This window comes from Panthera uncia, chromosome D4, assembly GCF_023721935.1.
Source record: "Panthera uncia isolate 11264 chromosome D4, Puncia_PCG_1.0, whole genome shotgun sequence".
In the NCBI taxonomy this organism is placed as follows: Eukaryota; Metazoa; Chordata; class Mammalia; order Carnivora; family Felidae; genus Panthera; species Panthera uncia.
The window spans coordinates 41,724,481-41,737,876 of NC_064807.1; the positions used below are offsets into that span (position 1 = coordinate 41,724,481).

Below are 13,396 nucleotides of genomic sequence, written 5' to 3' on the forward strand. Positions count from 1 at the left end.
GAGTTTTTGAATTCAGTGTTAATAAAGCAAAACAGTAGTTTTAAGTTATTAAAGGAAGGTTTTCTCCAACCTTCCTTTAGATAATTTTTCCTCCTTTCCTTCACTCCACTCAGCAAGCAGATAGCTTCAGAGGAGGGATGCAGTGGAGCTAGAAGCTTTCCTGGCTTTGCAGTCCAAACACCTGATCACATTAACCAGTTGATGCTAGATGCCTCTGAGAGAGGAAGAGCATTATTCAGGAGTCTCGGATGGTAACTTCACTGATATCTGCCTCAAGAAAGAGCAACTTCCTTCCTCCTGGTGTCCCTAGATAGGAAAATATTGCCAAGAATTAGGGTAGGGCCAGAGACAGAGGGATGTCACTACCAGAGCTCTGGAGTTTCCTGATCTATTCTCAGGGGTGGGAGCAAGAGAGGACTCAGCCCTCACATTATTGTTTGCCTGTGTTTAGCTTCATGTCTTTCTCAGAGCATAATGGGGATTCTCCATAGGCCCACCTGGCCTGGTTTCCTGCTTCTGGAATACAGTTCCCGGGAGCTGCCAAGACATCAGGGAGGGAATTGTTTCTTGATGATTTTAGGCAAGTAACACCATGGTCAGCCTCACTGACGGCCCTGTGCCCCAAATGTGGAGTGGGAGAAGAGGAGAAAGTCACCAGACTATGTGAGCCATGTAGATGTGAACATACTGCTTCAGGACAACCAGCATGGAGAGATGAGTGGAGGATCAGATGTTCCTTCTACTCCCCTGGTACAAATACCTCCCCTATTATGTTGGCACATGTTCCTGAAATTATGGGAGCCTGGGAAATGCATTAAATTATATTTTAAAAAAAAGGTTTAAAGACTTTTAAAAGAATTTCCAAGTAGTAGACGAGATATATATTTATTATGTTCATGATTGGCATTTTGTTGCAATTTTACAACAGTGATAAATCCTATGTTAAGAAAATAACACACAAAGAAAAAAAGAAAACGAAAAACCATCCCATAGAGATAATTAATCTACATTGACAGTGGTGAACCTCATTCTAGGTATATCTCTGTAGGTAATCACAGATAAAAAAGATGAATAGATAGAAATTATTTTATTAAAATGGGATCATACTATATATGCTGTATATAAATAAGAAGGACTGTATTTAATTTTACTGGAATTTAATACCGGGAAAACGATAGTGAAGCAAAATGAAAGGAATCTCTGTACTTCATGTAAATGTTTCTTTACCACATGAGGTACAAATTCATATAAAACTCCTTGAAAATTAAGGGGGAAAAACATGAAGAGATTTAAATCATGATGTTTTGTCTATAACAACACCTTTTGATTTTGTAAAGTATCAGTTGGCTTCCTGACGGAAAAGATGGCGATTCGTGGTTTTGCACTTCGTCGTCCTGCTTCATCTACCCCACAGATAGTTAAAATCCACTCTCAGTGACTTTGGCTTGGCCACGTGACCTGCTTGGGCCAATAAATTGTGATGGAGCATGCCATTTGCCTCTTCTAAGCCAAAGGTTTTAATGTGAATGTGTTCTTTGGCTTGAGACATCTTGCTGTAGCCCTCCCCAGTGCAAACGGCATGTGCTAAAGAGGGGTTGCTCCATCTGTAGGGTTTCAGCAAGGAGGAAACATGTGGAGATAGACCCAGCAGAGCCGCAAGTGAGTCTTGGCCCTTACCTAATGCAAACGAGATAAAGGATTGTTATTGTAAGCCCATAGGATATGGACTCTGTTTGTTGCAGCATCAAAATAGGCAATTAATTTTTTAAAAATTTTATATGTTTGTATTCTGTCCTATAAACACAAGTACTCCAATTGTTCAGTCTTAGTGTAGTATTTAAATCGTTTAGTGTTGAGTACCAATTTATTACGAAGGCTTCTCTATTCCTGCATGATTTGTTTTGAATCATCTCTGGATTTACCTTGATTTTATTCTCAAGTAGTTTCTTTCTAGAAGAATTCCTGATTAGGGTGCCCTGGGGCTCAGTCGGTTAAGCTTCCAACTTTAGCTCAGGTCATGATCTCACAGTTCCCAAGCATTGGCTGGGGCTCTGTGTGACAGCTTGTGGAGCCTGGAGCCTGCTTCAGATTCTGTCTCTCTCTCTCTCTTTCTCTCTCTGCCCCTCCACCACTTGTGCTCTGTTTCTGTCTCTCAAAAAAAATGAATAAACGTTAAAACAATTTAAAAAAAGAGCTCATGATTGCCATATTTTGTTTTTTCAAGTTCACGGATGCTTTCTTATGGCACTTCTTTATTTGAATACGAACTTAACTGGGTATAATATTTTCATATCATAATTTCTTTACCTTAGAGTTTGGCCAGTAATGTCAAAAGAATTAGAATGGTAAGTTAAACAGTGCTATAAAAACATTCCAAGGCCAGGTGGATATTTGTTTCCATATAAGTAACTGGTTTGTTTATTCATTCTTTTGAAGTTCAGCTTAAAAACCTGGACATGTCTCTATACAGATCATTATGTATGAGAGTTCTTAGATTCTCTTCTATTTCCAGGTTTTTCATTTTATGGAAACTCCTTTATTACAGCTTAAATTTTTTTTTTGTTTGATTTGTTGGATTCTCTACTTCAAGGACACCAAATTATCTATGTAATGGATCGTCTATTTTTTTAAGTTTTGATTTTTAAAAATTGTGGTAAATATGCACGTCATAAAATTGATCCTTGTATCCATTTTTTAAGTGTACAGTTCAGTGGCATTAAGTACATTAATGCTGTCATGCCAACATTACTGCTGTCCATCTCTAGAACTTTCTAATCTTGCAAAACTGCAACTCTATGCATTAAACGCATTCCCTATTCCCCGCTCCACCTACCACTAGCAACTATCATTCTACTTCCTGTTTCTGTGAATATGATAACTCTAGGTACCTCATATAAGCAGACTCATGCAGTATTTGTCCTATTGTGACTGGCCTCTTCCACTTTGCATAATGTTCTCAAAATTCATCTATGTTGTAAGTGTCATGTGTCAGAATTTCCTTTTTTAAGGCTGAAAAATATTCCATTGTTTATATCTGCCATTGTTTTATTTATTCCTCTGTTGTTGAATATTCTGGTTGCTTCCACCTTTTGGTTATTGTGAATAATGCTGCTATTGACACAAACATGCTTTTACACAAATATCTGTTCAAGTTCCTGGTTTCACTTCTTTTGGGTACAGACCAAAAGTGGAATTGCTGGATCATATGGTGATTCTATTTTTAATTTTTTGAGAAACTGCCATGCCACTCTCCACACCAGCTTCACCGTTTTACACTCCCACCAACAATTCACAATGATTTCAGTTTCTCCATATCCTTGGCAACACTTACTGTTTTCTGATTTTGTTTACTTGTTTTTATAATATGAAGTGGTGAATCTTTTCTTGATCTATTGTTTCTATATAGGATATCTTCTTTATTTGCTATGACCTCTTTGTCATTCTCATCTACAGTCATTGCCATTACTTCAAATCTTTCTTTCAAATTAATGAATTCAGCCACATCTATTTTTTTCTTTCTTTGCTCTTATTAATTTATGTTACACCCCTGTTTAGGTAGTCCGTTAATCTCCTTAGCTTGGCAGCATGCATTTCCAACACATTCCATAGTTTTACAATCTTCCTTTATCAAACTCAGATATTTTTTTTAATGTTTATTTATTTTTGAGACAGAGAGAGACAGAGCATGAACAGGGGAGGGTCAGAGAGAGAGGGAGACACTGAATCTGAAACAGGCTTTGGGCTCTGAGCTGTCAGCACAGAGCCCGATGTGGGGCTCGAACCCACAGACCGCGAGATCATGACCTGGGCTGAAGTCGGACGCTCAACCGACTGAGCCACCCAGGCGCCCCATCGAATTCAGATATTTTAAAAATGTTAAAAATTTTGGGGCACCCGGGTGGCTCAGTTGGTTGAGCATCCGACATTGGCTCAGGTTATGATCTTGCAGTCTGTGAGTTCGAGCCCCACATTAGGCTCTGTGCTGACAGCTCAGAGCCTGGAGCCTGCTGCAGATTCTGCATCTCCTTCTCTCTCTCTGCCCTTCCCTTCTTGTTCTCTGTCTCTGTCTCTCTCTCTGAAAAATAAACATTAAAAAAAATTTTTTTTAATGTTAAAAATTTTAACACATTTCCAAGGAGTATCATCCTGTTTTGGGGGGGCACATTTTCTTTGAGACCAGGTTCATCATCTGTCTTTTGTCTGCTATGTTCCTTCCTTTCTTTTTCTTTTTTTTTTCCTTGTAGTGTGTGCATAGTTGCCATGCCACTTTTCTTCTTGTTTATATTTAATGTATAATGTAGGTATCTCTGACCAGTTTTCTCTTTGGATTGAGAGATTATGAGTACATACTCCTCACCACCCTCCTTTGTTTTTCTAAGCCTACTTTTCTTCCTCTCTCAGTTGCAGTTTGAGGGATAAGTATAGATTTCTGTTCATTTATCTGCAGCCTGAAGCATTGGGGCAGGGAGAAATTAGCTGGATGCAATCTTTGTCAGAGGACTTGAATTCTCTGTTGTAAGAGTCCCTGAAGTGCTGTGTAAAAGGACCTATTTCTTCAGGAATATACCCCACTCCCATTGCTTTGGGTTGCTCCCCTGATCATCCCAGATCCCAAGCAGACCTTCACCTGGGATTTGGATCTTCAAACATGTAGGAGCTTCTTTCTCCTCTTTAAGTCTTGTCCTTGGCTTTCCCATGAGCTGCCTATTCTCTCCCACACTCTACCTCTGTTCAAACTGGGAAATACAAGAAATACAGAATTTTGCAATCCTTCTTTCTTTAGTATAATTTCTGGAAGGATGGAGTTACAAAGCAAGCGACAGGGGCTCCTGTGTGGCTCAGTCCCTTAAGCGTCAGACTCTTAATTTTGGCTCAGGTCATGATTTCACTGTTAGGCTAGTGAGTTCGAGTCCCTCCTCAGGGCTCTGCACTGAAAGAGGGGAGGGAGCCTGTTTGGGATTCTGTTTCCCTCTCTGCCCCTCCCCCACCTGTGTGTTCGTGCTCTCTCAAAAATAAGTAAATAAAGTAAAAAAAAAATTAAAAATAAAATGAAAATAAATAAAGGAAGGAAGGAAGGAAAGAAAGAAAGCTGCAAAGAAGTCTTTTGTTGTCCTTCTTTGCCTGACATTTTTTTAACATTCATATCATATGGCCTAACCTTTCCTTTTTTGGCTGCTTTTGTTTGTGTATTAATTTCCATGCATTTTGCTAGATACCAGAAGAAGATTTTGTAGTTAGGATTTGTTCCGCTGCCTATTCCTGAAATCGAATACATCTTTGGATTTCTGCTCCAGGGCTGGAAGAGCCTCACCTTGCTTCTAAGGAGAAGCAAGGTGAGGCTCTTTAGCATCAAGGGGATGCTTGTTAGAACTTGTGTCAGAGACACTGACCTTACATTGTTTCCTTGCTGTGAATTTCAGAGAGGCTTACATCCTCCCTAGCAATGGATCACGAGGGGGGCCCGTCATTTTCATTTCAAATACTGACCTCTCCTCTCATGCTTGATGTGGATTTTGAGAGGGCCTTTTGTCCCCACTGATATCTGAAACCCCAATTTTCTCTTGACTTCTGTTGAGTGGGAGATTTGAAGAGAAGGTGAGGACAGGAAGAAGTTTAGCCTCAAGAGTTGGGCAGTTATCTGGCTGACTGAGACATGGAGCAGCTGCCCCTGGGAGGCTGGCAGCAGGGAAGGAGCTGTGACAGGGAATGCATTGGGCTCCAGCATGAGAGGCAGTGGGGACAAGCTAGGTTCTCTGCTGGCCCCAGTTCTGTTTTTTTTTACCCAACTGCCTTCTCCTCCTCTCACACCTACCTCTGCTGCTTTTACCCCCCTCTACTCCCAATTCTAGAATCTTCAGTTGTGTTCAGCCCAGGTCCAATTCCATGAGAAATTTTAAAGCAGTATATATACGACAAAACTAGAATAGATCTCTTTTGGACATCATTGCATTATTCTGTTTGTATGTGAGTATATACCATTTTTATCAATTATTTTAACCACTTGACAGGTCTTGTTTTAGTCTCTTAAATGATCCATGATATTTGGATCTATGTGACTTGTAAATAAGAAAATAAGAAAGTGCTTTTGACTCCTAGAAGAGCTCATTCACTTACAAGTAAAATATCACAAATGCCAAAGAACACCAACATTTTCACACTGATTCAGTATGCAATGTTAAAAATCTTTTCTGAGATGTGAGAAAATTTATACTATACCTGGCTGATCCACCATGTCTGAATTATCTATACCATTGAGGATCATAAATAATCTGGGACATGCTAGAAAAGGGTCAAGAGTCCTAAAAGTTCACATAGAGCCCTGGGAAATGAAACAGTCTCAGATCCCACATGGCTTACTCTGCTGGTACTGTCTGGGGCTTGCTGGACCAGTACCCATCAGATCTGGCCTTCTGGGATTGCCTTTCAGAGATCCCTTCATCACTTCACTTGGCTGCAGTTTGAGACTTTCCCCTGGTTGACCTGGATGACTGCACAGGCAATATTGTGTTAGTTTTACCCCCTGAAGACTGATTCTGCTGAGAACTCGAATTTCAGTGGCATTCTTGCCTTTCTATGACAGGGGCCTAGAGGTCCCTGATTGGTGTTTAGGGACAGTAAGGAAAAGGGCTTTGGGTATTTAGCCACTCACCTGTCCCCTGTGAGTTTTGACAATTCTCCCTGGCAGATCTGGTGACCTGGTCAGGTTTTCATGGACCTCCTAGTCACACAACATCATTTTGTATATAAAGCTCCTTTCTCTTAAATGGTAGTTTTGTGTTATGCCAGGTACTATCAACCAAATCATGACTCGGGGTCAATGATTCCTGAAAAACATTCCATGTCCTCTTGGTATTATCAGTAAGTGAGTAGCTTATTCCGTCATGGGTTATATTTCCAGGCAAATGTATTTTATGTGAGGGAACGGAGAAGGAATAGGTCAAGGCCTGAGATCTAGACCCATTCTCCCTTTGATTTGAATAATAATTATTAGTATAATAAAATAACCCAAATCCCAAGCCAGAATTTCAATCTGGTGAGTGGGGTTATGTGAGAATTAATTTAAAATAATGTATGCGAAGTACATAACATTGTTTCTGATACATAGTAAGTGTTCAATAATAAAAATAAACAAGGATTTTTGGAAAGTTACTGTACTAAATGAATGTGTCTGTATGCTCACTATATTTATTAGTTATTTTAACCACTTAAATAAGTTAATCAAAATCAGACGTGTAGACTATTTCCAAACCAACTATGTAGGCTTGCATTTTTCAGCAATTTATAGGAAATAAATATAATATAACATTATATATGGGATAAAATATATTATCTTATATATTAATTATATTATCATATATTCATGTGTTCAATAAAAAATATAGTATATTAGTACATAAATGAAAACAATCATTATTTACTAATCATTTAAATTATTATGGCTGGTTTATGGAGCTCTGTCTATACACTGGGTATTACACAAAGCACTTTGCAAATGTGATCTCATTTAATCCTACATCAACAATAGGTGCCATTGTTATTCTTGCTTTATAGAGGAGGCAGGATGCTCTGTGTGTGTGTATGTGTGTATGTGTGCATGCACATGAGTGTAGTGCCCTAAGTATCTTCCCTGAGCTCACAGAGCTACTAATCAGACAAGCCAGGGTTTGAAGTCAAGTGTGTCAGAGTCCAAAACCAGTATTCTGATTCTCTAAGTACCACTGTTTGACTAGTTATTTATTTGCTGGGCAATTCCCCAGGCTGCCAGTCACAGGTTTTCCATCCTACAAGGGGTTTTGATGTTGACTATGAGCCTAAGTGCTTGTTTTCTTTGTCTTATTTAGTCCTCTCAACAACTTGGCAGGGTACTAATATTCTCATTTTACAATCAAAGAAACAGGCTCAGGGAAATTATATCACACAACTCTTACGTGGCAGACTGGAACCGACTAGGAGCGCAACTCCAAAGCCCTTCATCTTCTTTCCACCTCATCACACTCGTGCCCATGCAACCATCACGCACCCACCAACTTGGAAACCTCTCCCTGTGGGGCAGGACAGCTACCAGGGTGAGGGCACCCCCAACCTCCCTGGCTTCCTGGTCATGCATGTGCTGGAGTCCAATTGAAAGGGGAAAGGACCAACCCGTGAGTCAGTGGTTTGGCTCTCTCAGGAAGCCTGCCTTTGACCCTCTGCTCTGGCCCAGCCCTGCTGAGATTATGAGGCCTGACAGCCTCACAGCTGGAGGTGGGGCTGGCCTGCAGTGGTCTGACTGATATTTGTTGCAGTTCTAACAGTGGGTGTTATTGTTTTAGCACTTCATCTATTTCTCCTTAGATGGCTGGTGCTGAAGATTTTTATCCTTGTCTTTTGGTTAACCTCAAATAAAGAGGAAGTTAGCAAGCACCAAACATGTTTGGAAGAATTTCAACCCTAGTTAATGTGTACTGTAGCATGATCTGATTTGCGGGAGAGGCATAACAAGGAATTCAGAATAAATCATATCTAACATGAAACCAGCGACTAAATTTAGATGCTTAACACCATGGAATGTGTAGTTGCCCACCCAGGAACACAGCTATTCCTGCAAATTCTTCCAGTCTGCTTGTGCTGCCTGACTCTCCAGATGTTCATTGACATCCCAGAAGTTTTTTCCCCTCTAGAACCACGAAAGTGGGAATCGCCATTTGAATTCCCCTCCCTCCTTATTTGCTAAGAGAATTGTTGCAAGGCTCTGCTGTCTGTTCCTGGGTAAAAGCGTGCCGCCTGGATGCAAAAGGAATCCTCTGTCGTGGCATACCACCCTTTCCACCTGGACCTGGGGACACACATGCAGACCTGGCCTCAGGTCACCTGAGGCCCTTGTTTAAAGAGTTGTGTGTCAATTCTAGTCATCCTGTTTACACACTGAGTTGTTTCTTACATTCTCCCTCCCCTGCCGTGAGCCTTTATGTAACATTCACCGGAGGGAATGGCAAACTCAGCAGCTACTGCAGAGTTCATCTGTCTGCCAGTCATTCCTGCTGAACGGCCTAGCAGCTGGGAGGCTCTGTCAGCATTATTTTAGACCTCTCTATCACATATTCAACAAATAGCCATTGCACTCTTATTAAGTGGTAGTGTCTTAACCTATTTTAATTGTTGGTAACTCTCAGCTTTTTCTTTATTTCCAATACTAATTGAAATTCTGCTGTTCATTGTTCACTTTCTTAGCAGTGTCCTACTTGCCACGCATTTCCTCTCATTTGTTGGCTTCTCACTTCAGCCAATTTTCAATGAGTGTTCAGCTTCTCTCTGTCTTTTTACTAAGGATGAGAGATGGTTTTCTAAAATTTCCTTCTGGTTGCTATAATCCTTTTCAAATTATGGTTCATCCTGTAAATCTTTGGAACTAGGACTCCCCCCTCTCCACCCACCATCTTTTTTGGTTTGACATGTGTATAGGCCTGATGGTAGTATTTTTTCCTCTTATTTTTAAAGAAGGAGAGACACAACATTTTCCAAAAACCAAGTTTTGGGTTTGTCTTTACCTCGTTCTTCAAATGGGCAGCTGAGGAGCATGTTAACATGCACAGCTTCCAGACCCACTCTAGGCTGAAAAATCTCACGTGCTCCTGTTACATTCACTTTTCCTCACACCTCATTCCCACCACCTGACGCTGACCCTGATGGAAATCCTAAAAGACTGTAATTCCTAGTATGTGCAGCTGCTGGGCTGCTGCTGGGAAGCAACCTCACCTACTGTGATTTGCTTTGGGGTACCGCATCATCTGTCCATTTTCTGGGGTTCCCCTCTGTGACTGGAGATACAGGCCAGGATGAAAAGTGGACAGGGGGTGGCACCAGGCCTCTGAGAGCATCCCCCACATGGACAGATGGCGTCTGTTATCCAGTTAGGACATAGCTTGTATTTCTGAGCCAGGGGTAGGGTATTGAGAGGGGGCAGGGGCTGCTTACCTTCCTCCCATCTGCTTTCAGGGTGGGAGGGGAGAGGAAGCTCTATTTCCAGTGGTTTTAGCACAGGGAATCATGAATTGCTTTTAATCCTGTTTTGCCAGTCTTACTGTTAATGGAGAGTGATCCAAGACTCTGAAAAGAGGTTGTTTAGTTCTGTTTAGTTCCGGTTTTGGTGAGGGCCTGAGTTAGCATTTTTTTCTATGTTAAAGACACAAGTATTTTGTTGAATTGTTGGGAGAGGCTGAATAAGGGCCTTTAAGCCAAATGCCATTTTAAACCCAACTTTTTCAGTCTTCATTTCTTAAAAGTAAAAAAAAGCCCTTTAGTCCAAAATATGGTTATGCTGATATCCTTGTAGATAACGCATCATGTACCTGACAGGAAAGAAAGGTCTATTCAGCTGGGACTGGTTGGCTAAGACAGGGAGACTTCTAATTGAGGAATAGGTTTCCCGTAACAAAGTTTCTCATTGTCTGGGGAGACGGCATTGATAGAAAGACTACATTGATGAAACCATCTGATCTTTTAACCCATTCACCTTATGTGGAGAGATTCTGTAAATTATAATGATCTAATAGCAGAGCTTAGAAACACCTGAATGAGAAAGCCACACAACCCTGAGAGCAGATTGTGTTCTCCCCACTCAGGGGTCAGTTACTGTGGGATGCGGACCAATTTCCCAGTCTCCCCTGAGGATAAGCACTGCAGATCATTTTAAGCATGTGCATCCAGCCCTCTATGACTTCATTACCAGGGGACACTTCCCACATGTGGGATGGGAGGAGGAGTACCTTCCTCCAGTCACAGGGATGTTGACAGAGCTGAGTCTTTGCTGCATGGGAACAGCGTGTGGACAAATGTTTGGCACTGGAACAGGGCTTGGGCTCCAACACTGGAACTGCTGGAGCCCAGCAAAGTCCTGGAGCCAAAACTGCAGAGTCCTAACAGCTTGCTTTACAAAACCTGAATTTAACAAGTGTCAGTCTAGACTCTGTTTGATGGACTGCCCTGAACACTGGTGATTTCACTTAAGGGCCTTGGGATGTGTTCGGTTGGGTGGAATGGAAAGATAGTGTGTGAGTGTGTTTCTCTTGCCCTGTTTCTTTTTCACCAGAACTCAAGGGCTCTGAACATGGTCGTCTGTAGTTTTAGTGTTTAAACAGCATGGTTGAGAGGCAGGATCAAATCAAAAGGATAAAATATCTTTAAAGTCTTATTGCTGAGGCCACAGACTGAATTGTGAAAGCACTAATTAGGTGTTGGGGTGTGTCAATGAGAAGTGGTGGTCACCTGCCTATTCATGGGTCCTCCATCATCTGTACAACTCTCAGCAGAGAATCACCGGTGAGAGATGCTAATTGACCTTTTCACGGCATTGAGATTGTGTGGCCAATAACTTAAGCAATGTTCTCACAGAAATGATTGGTAGGAGCAAAAATACGTATGCGTGTTTCTATATGTGGATGTGGATTCTAAAAATACAGCATGCTGTCAGTTATTCAGAGTCCAGTTGTCAACTTTGAGAACTGCCTAAGAGCTTGTCATTTTCCTGTATTTTTCTGTCTTGTAGCCATATTGCTTCCCTCCTCCACCATGAGAAAAGGAAGAGAAGGGGAAACCCACAACTGAATTCCTGAGTTGATTTCTACCAATGACTATCCCACCAAGGGCTAAGTCCTATCTCCTGGAGCCTGAGCCCTGTGCTGACAAGATGGGAAAACAAGAGGCCAAGAATCCTGTCTTGTACATGTTATTCCTGCCTGGAAACAACCAGGTACTTGAGGTTGGTTCTAGAATTTTCTCTGATATTATTTGAATTTCTCTGGTGAGACTCAGTCTCTTGGTTGATTTCAAAATCTTGAGGCCATCCTTGAGTAAACTATCAAAAGCTAGGGTTTTTTGTGCTAACAACCACAAAATCTTGATTAGTTACTACAATAAATATTCACTTCTCACTTATAGTTCTCCAAGTCAGCTGCAGCATTGCTGGTTTGACCAGGCTCAGCAGGAATTGCCTCCAGGCTGCAGATTGGGTCCCTGTCTGCTCCATATAGCTTCTCATTCTACAATCCAGGCTACCGGGTCAGCTACTCTCTGTGGCATGTTGTCCTTATGGAGGAGAGCAGAAGACCAGGAGTGAGAGAAAACACTCTTCCTAGAAGCTTCTGTTCCAAACTGTCACATCAACACTTCCACTAACATTCCATTGGTCAAAGCACAAAGTCAATTCACAAGGCCAAGGCCAAGATCAATGGGGTGGAGATGTATATTCTGCCTACTCAGAAACACGGTCAAGTCACCTGAAAAATGAGTATTATGTTATTACAGGGGCAGCGCGAAAAGTTGAAAACAATAATTCTGTCCTACTACACCAACCATATAAGGACCTGAAAAGGAAATTCACAGTCACACCAAGTTTACTAGATGTCCTCAATTCATAGGTAATATATTAACAGTAGTGTGCCTCTCTCAATCATGGCTTCATTTAACTTAATTTTGCTTGAGAGCTAGAAGAGTGCTTGTATTATTCCTCACCCTCCTCGCTTCTCTATTAGATTATGTATGTGCACTAGAAGACCTATTCATTAGATTACAGAAGATTTATCATCTCTCTTCATCAATAGAGTGTGTAGTGGAAGTAGTTGGAATCTGTTTTCATAAAAAACATGACTTTCAATCCAGTTTAGGAACTAAATAGATGAGAGTGGTCTTGGGCCATTTATTAAGCATCTCTAGTCTCCATTTCTCTCACATGGAGAACATAGTAACTTCATGGAATTGCTCTGTAGATTAAATGAAATGACATATAAATTACTTATGTCTCTCATAAAGATTCATTTCCTTTCCTTTCTCCTTAATCTCATCCACCATCCAAGGTAAATTTCGAACCCCAGTGCCTTCCCTACACCCCTTTAGATTCCTCTGAATTAAATGAGCTCCTTCTCCTCTGAACTTCTATAGTTCTTAGGGCAGTGATCCATAAACTACTCCTGCATTCATGAATGGATTTCAGGAAGTTCGTGGATCATCATCCTCTCCCTTGGAATTAATGTGAAATTATGTGTGTATGAAACTATATGCATATTTCTGGAGAGAAACTGGTTAGCCTTTACCTGAACTTCAAAGTGCTGCTGGACCCAGAAGAGGTTCTGAACCATTGACACTAGATGAACTGGATAACTCAGCCATCACGATCTATCATCTTGTATGCTGGTTATTGCTTCATGCTATTAGTCCACTTTCACTGTTTTAATTATGAGCCTCTTGAGGGAGGAACAAACATACCTTCCATGGCTTATGTATCTTCTACAACTTATAGCACAGCTGAACACTTGATGAGAAGTATTTGTTGATTAATTACTTAGGTGAGGGTTTAAAAAATACCACCACCACCACAACCAGCAGAGTGAGTCCAAAATGTCGAACGTTTAACAACAGTGCT

At 41.0% G+C, this 13,396-nt stretch overlaps 1 protein-coding gene across 1 annotated transcript in view; it reads left to right on the forward strand.

Annotated features, from left to right (window-relative positions):
* SH3GL2 (SH3 domain containing GRB2 like 2, endophilin A1) overlaps positions 1 to 11,731 on the forward strand; it is a 281,525-nt gene extending 269,794 nt beyond the window's left edge. Inside the window, exon 9 of the mRNA XM_049618819.1 lies at positions 11,525 to 11,731. Coding sequence (XP_049474776.1) covers positions 11,525 to 11,583 — 59 coding nt within the window. The 3' untranslated portion in view covers positions 11,584 to 11,731. The remainder of the gene's footprint in view (positions 1 to 11,524) is intronic.
* Positions 11,732 to 13,396: the final 1,665 nt, after the last annotated feature.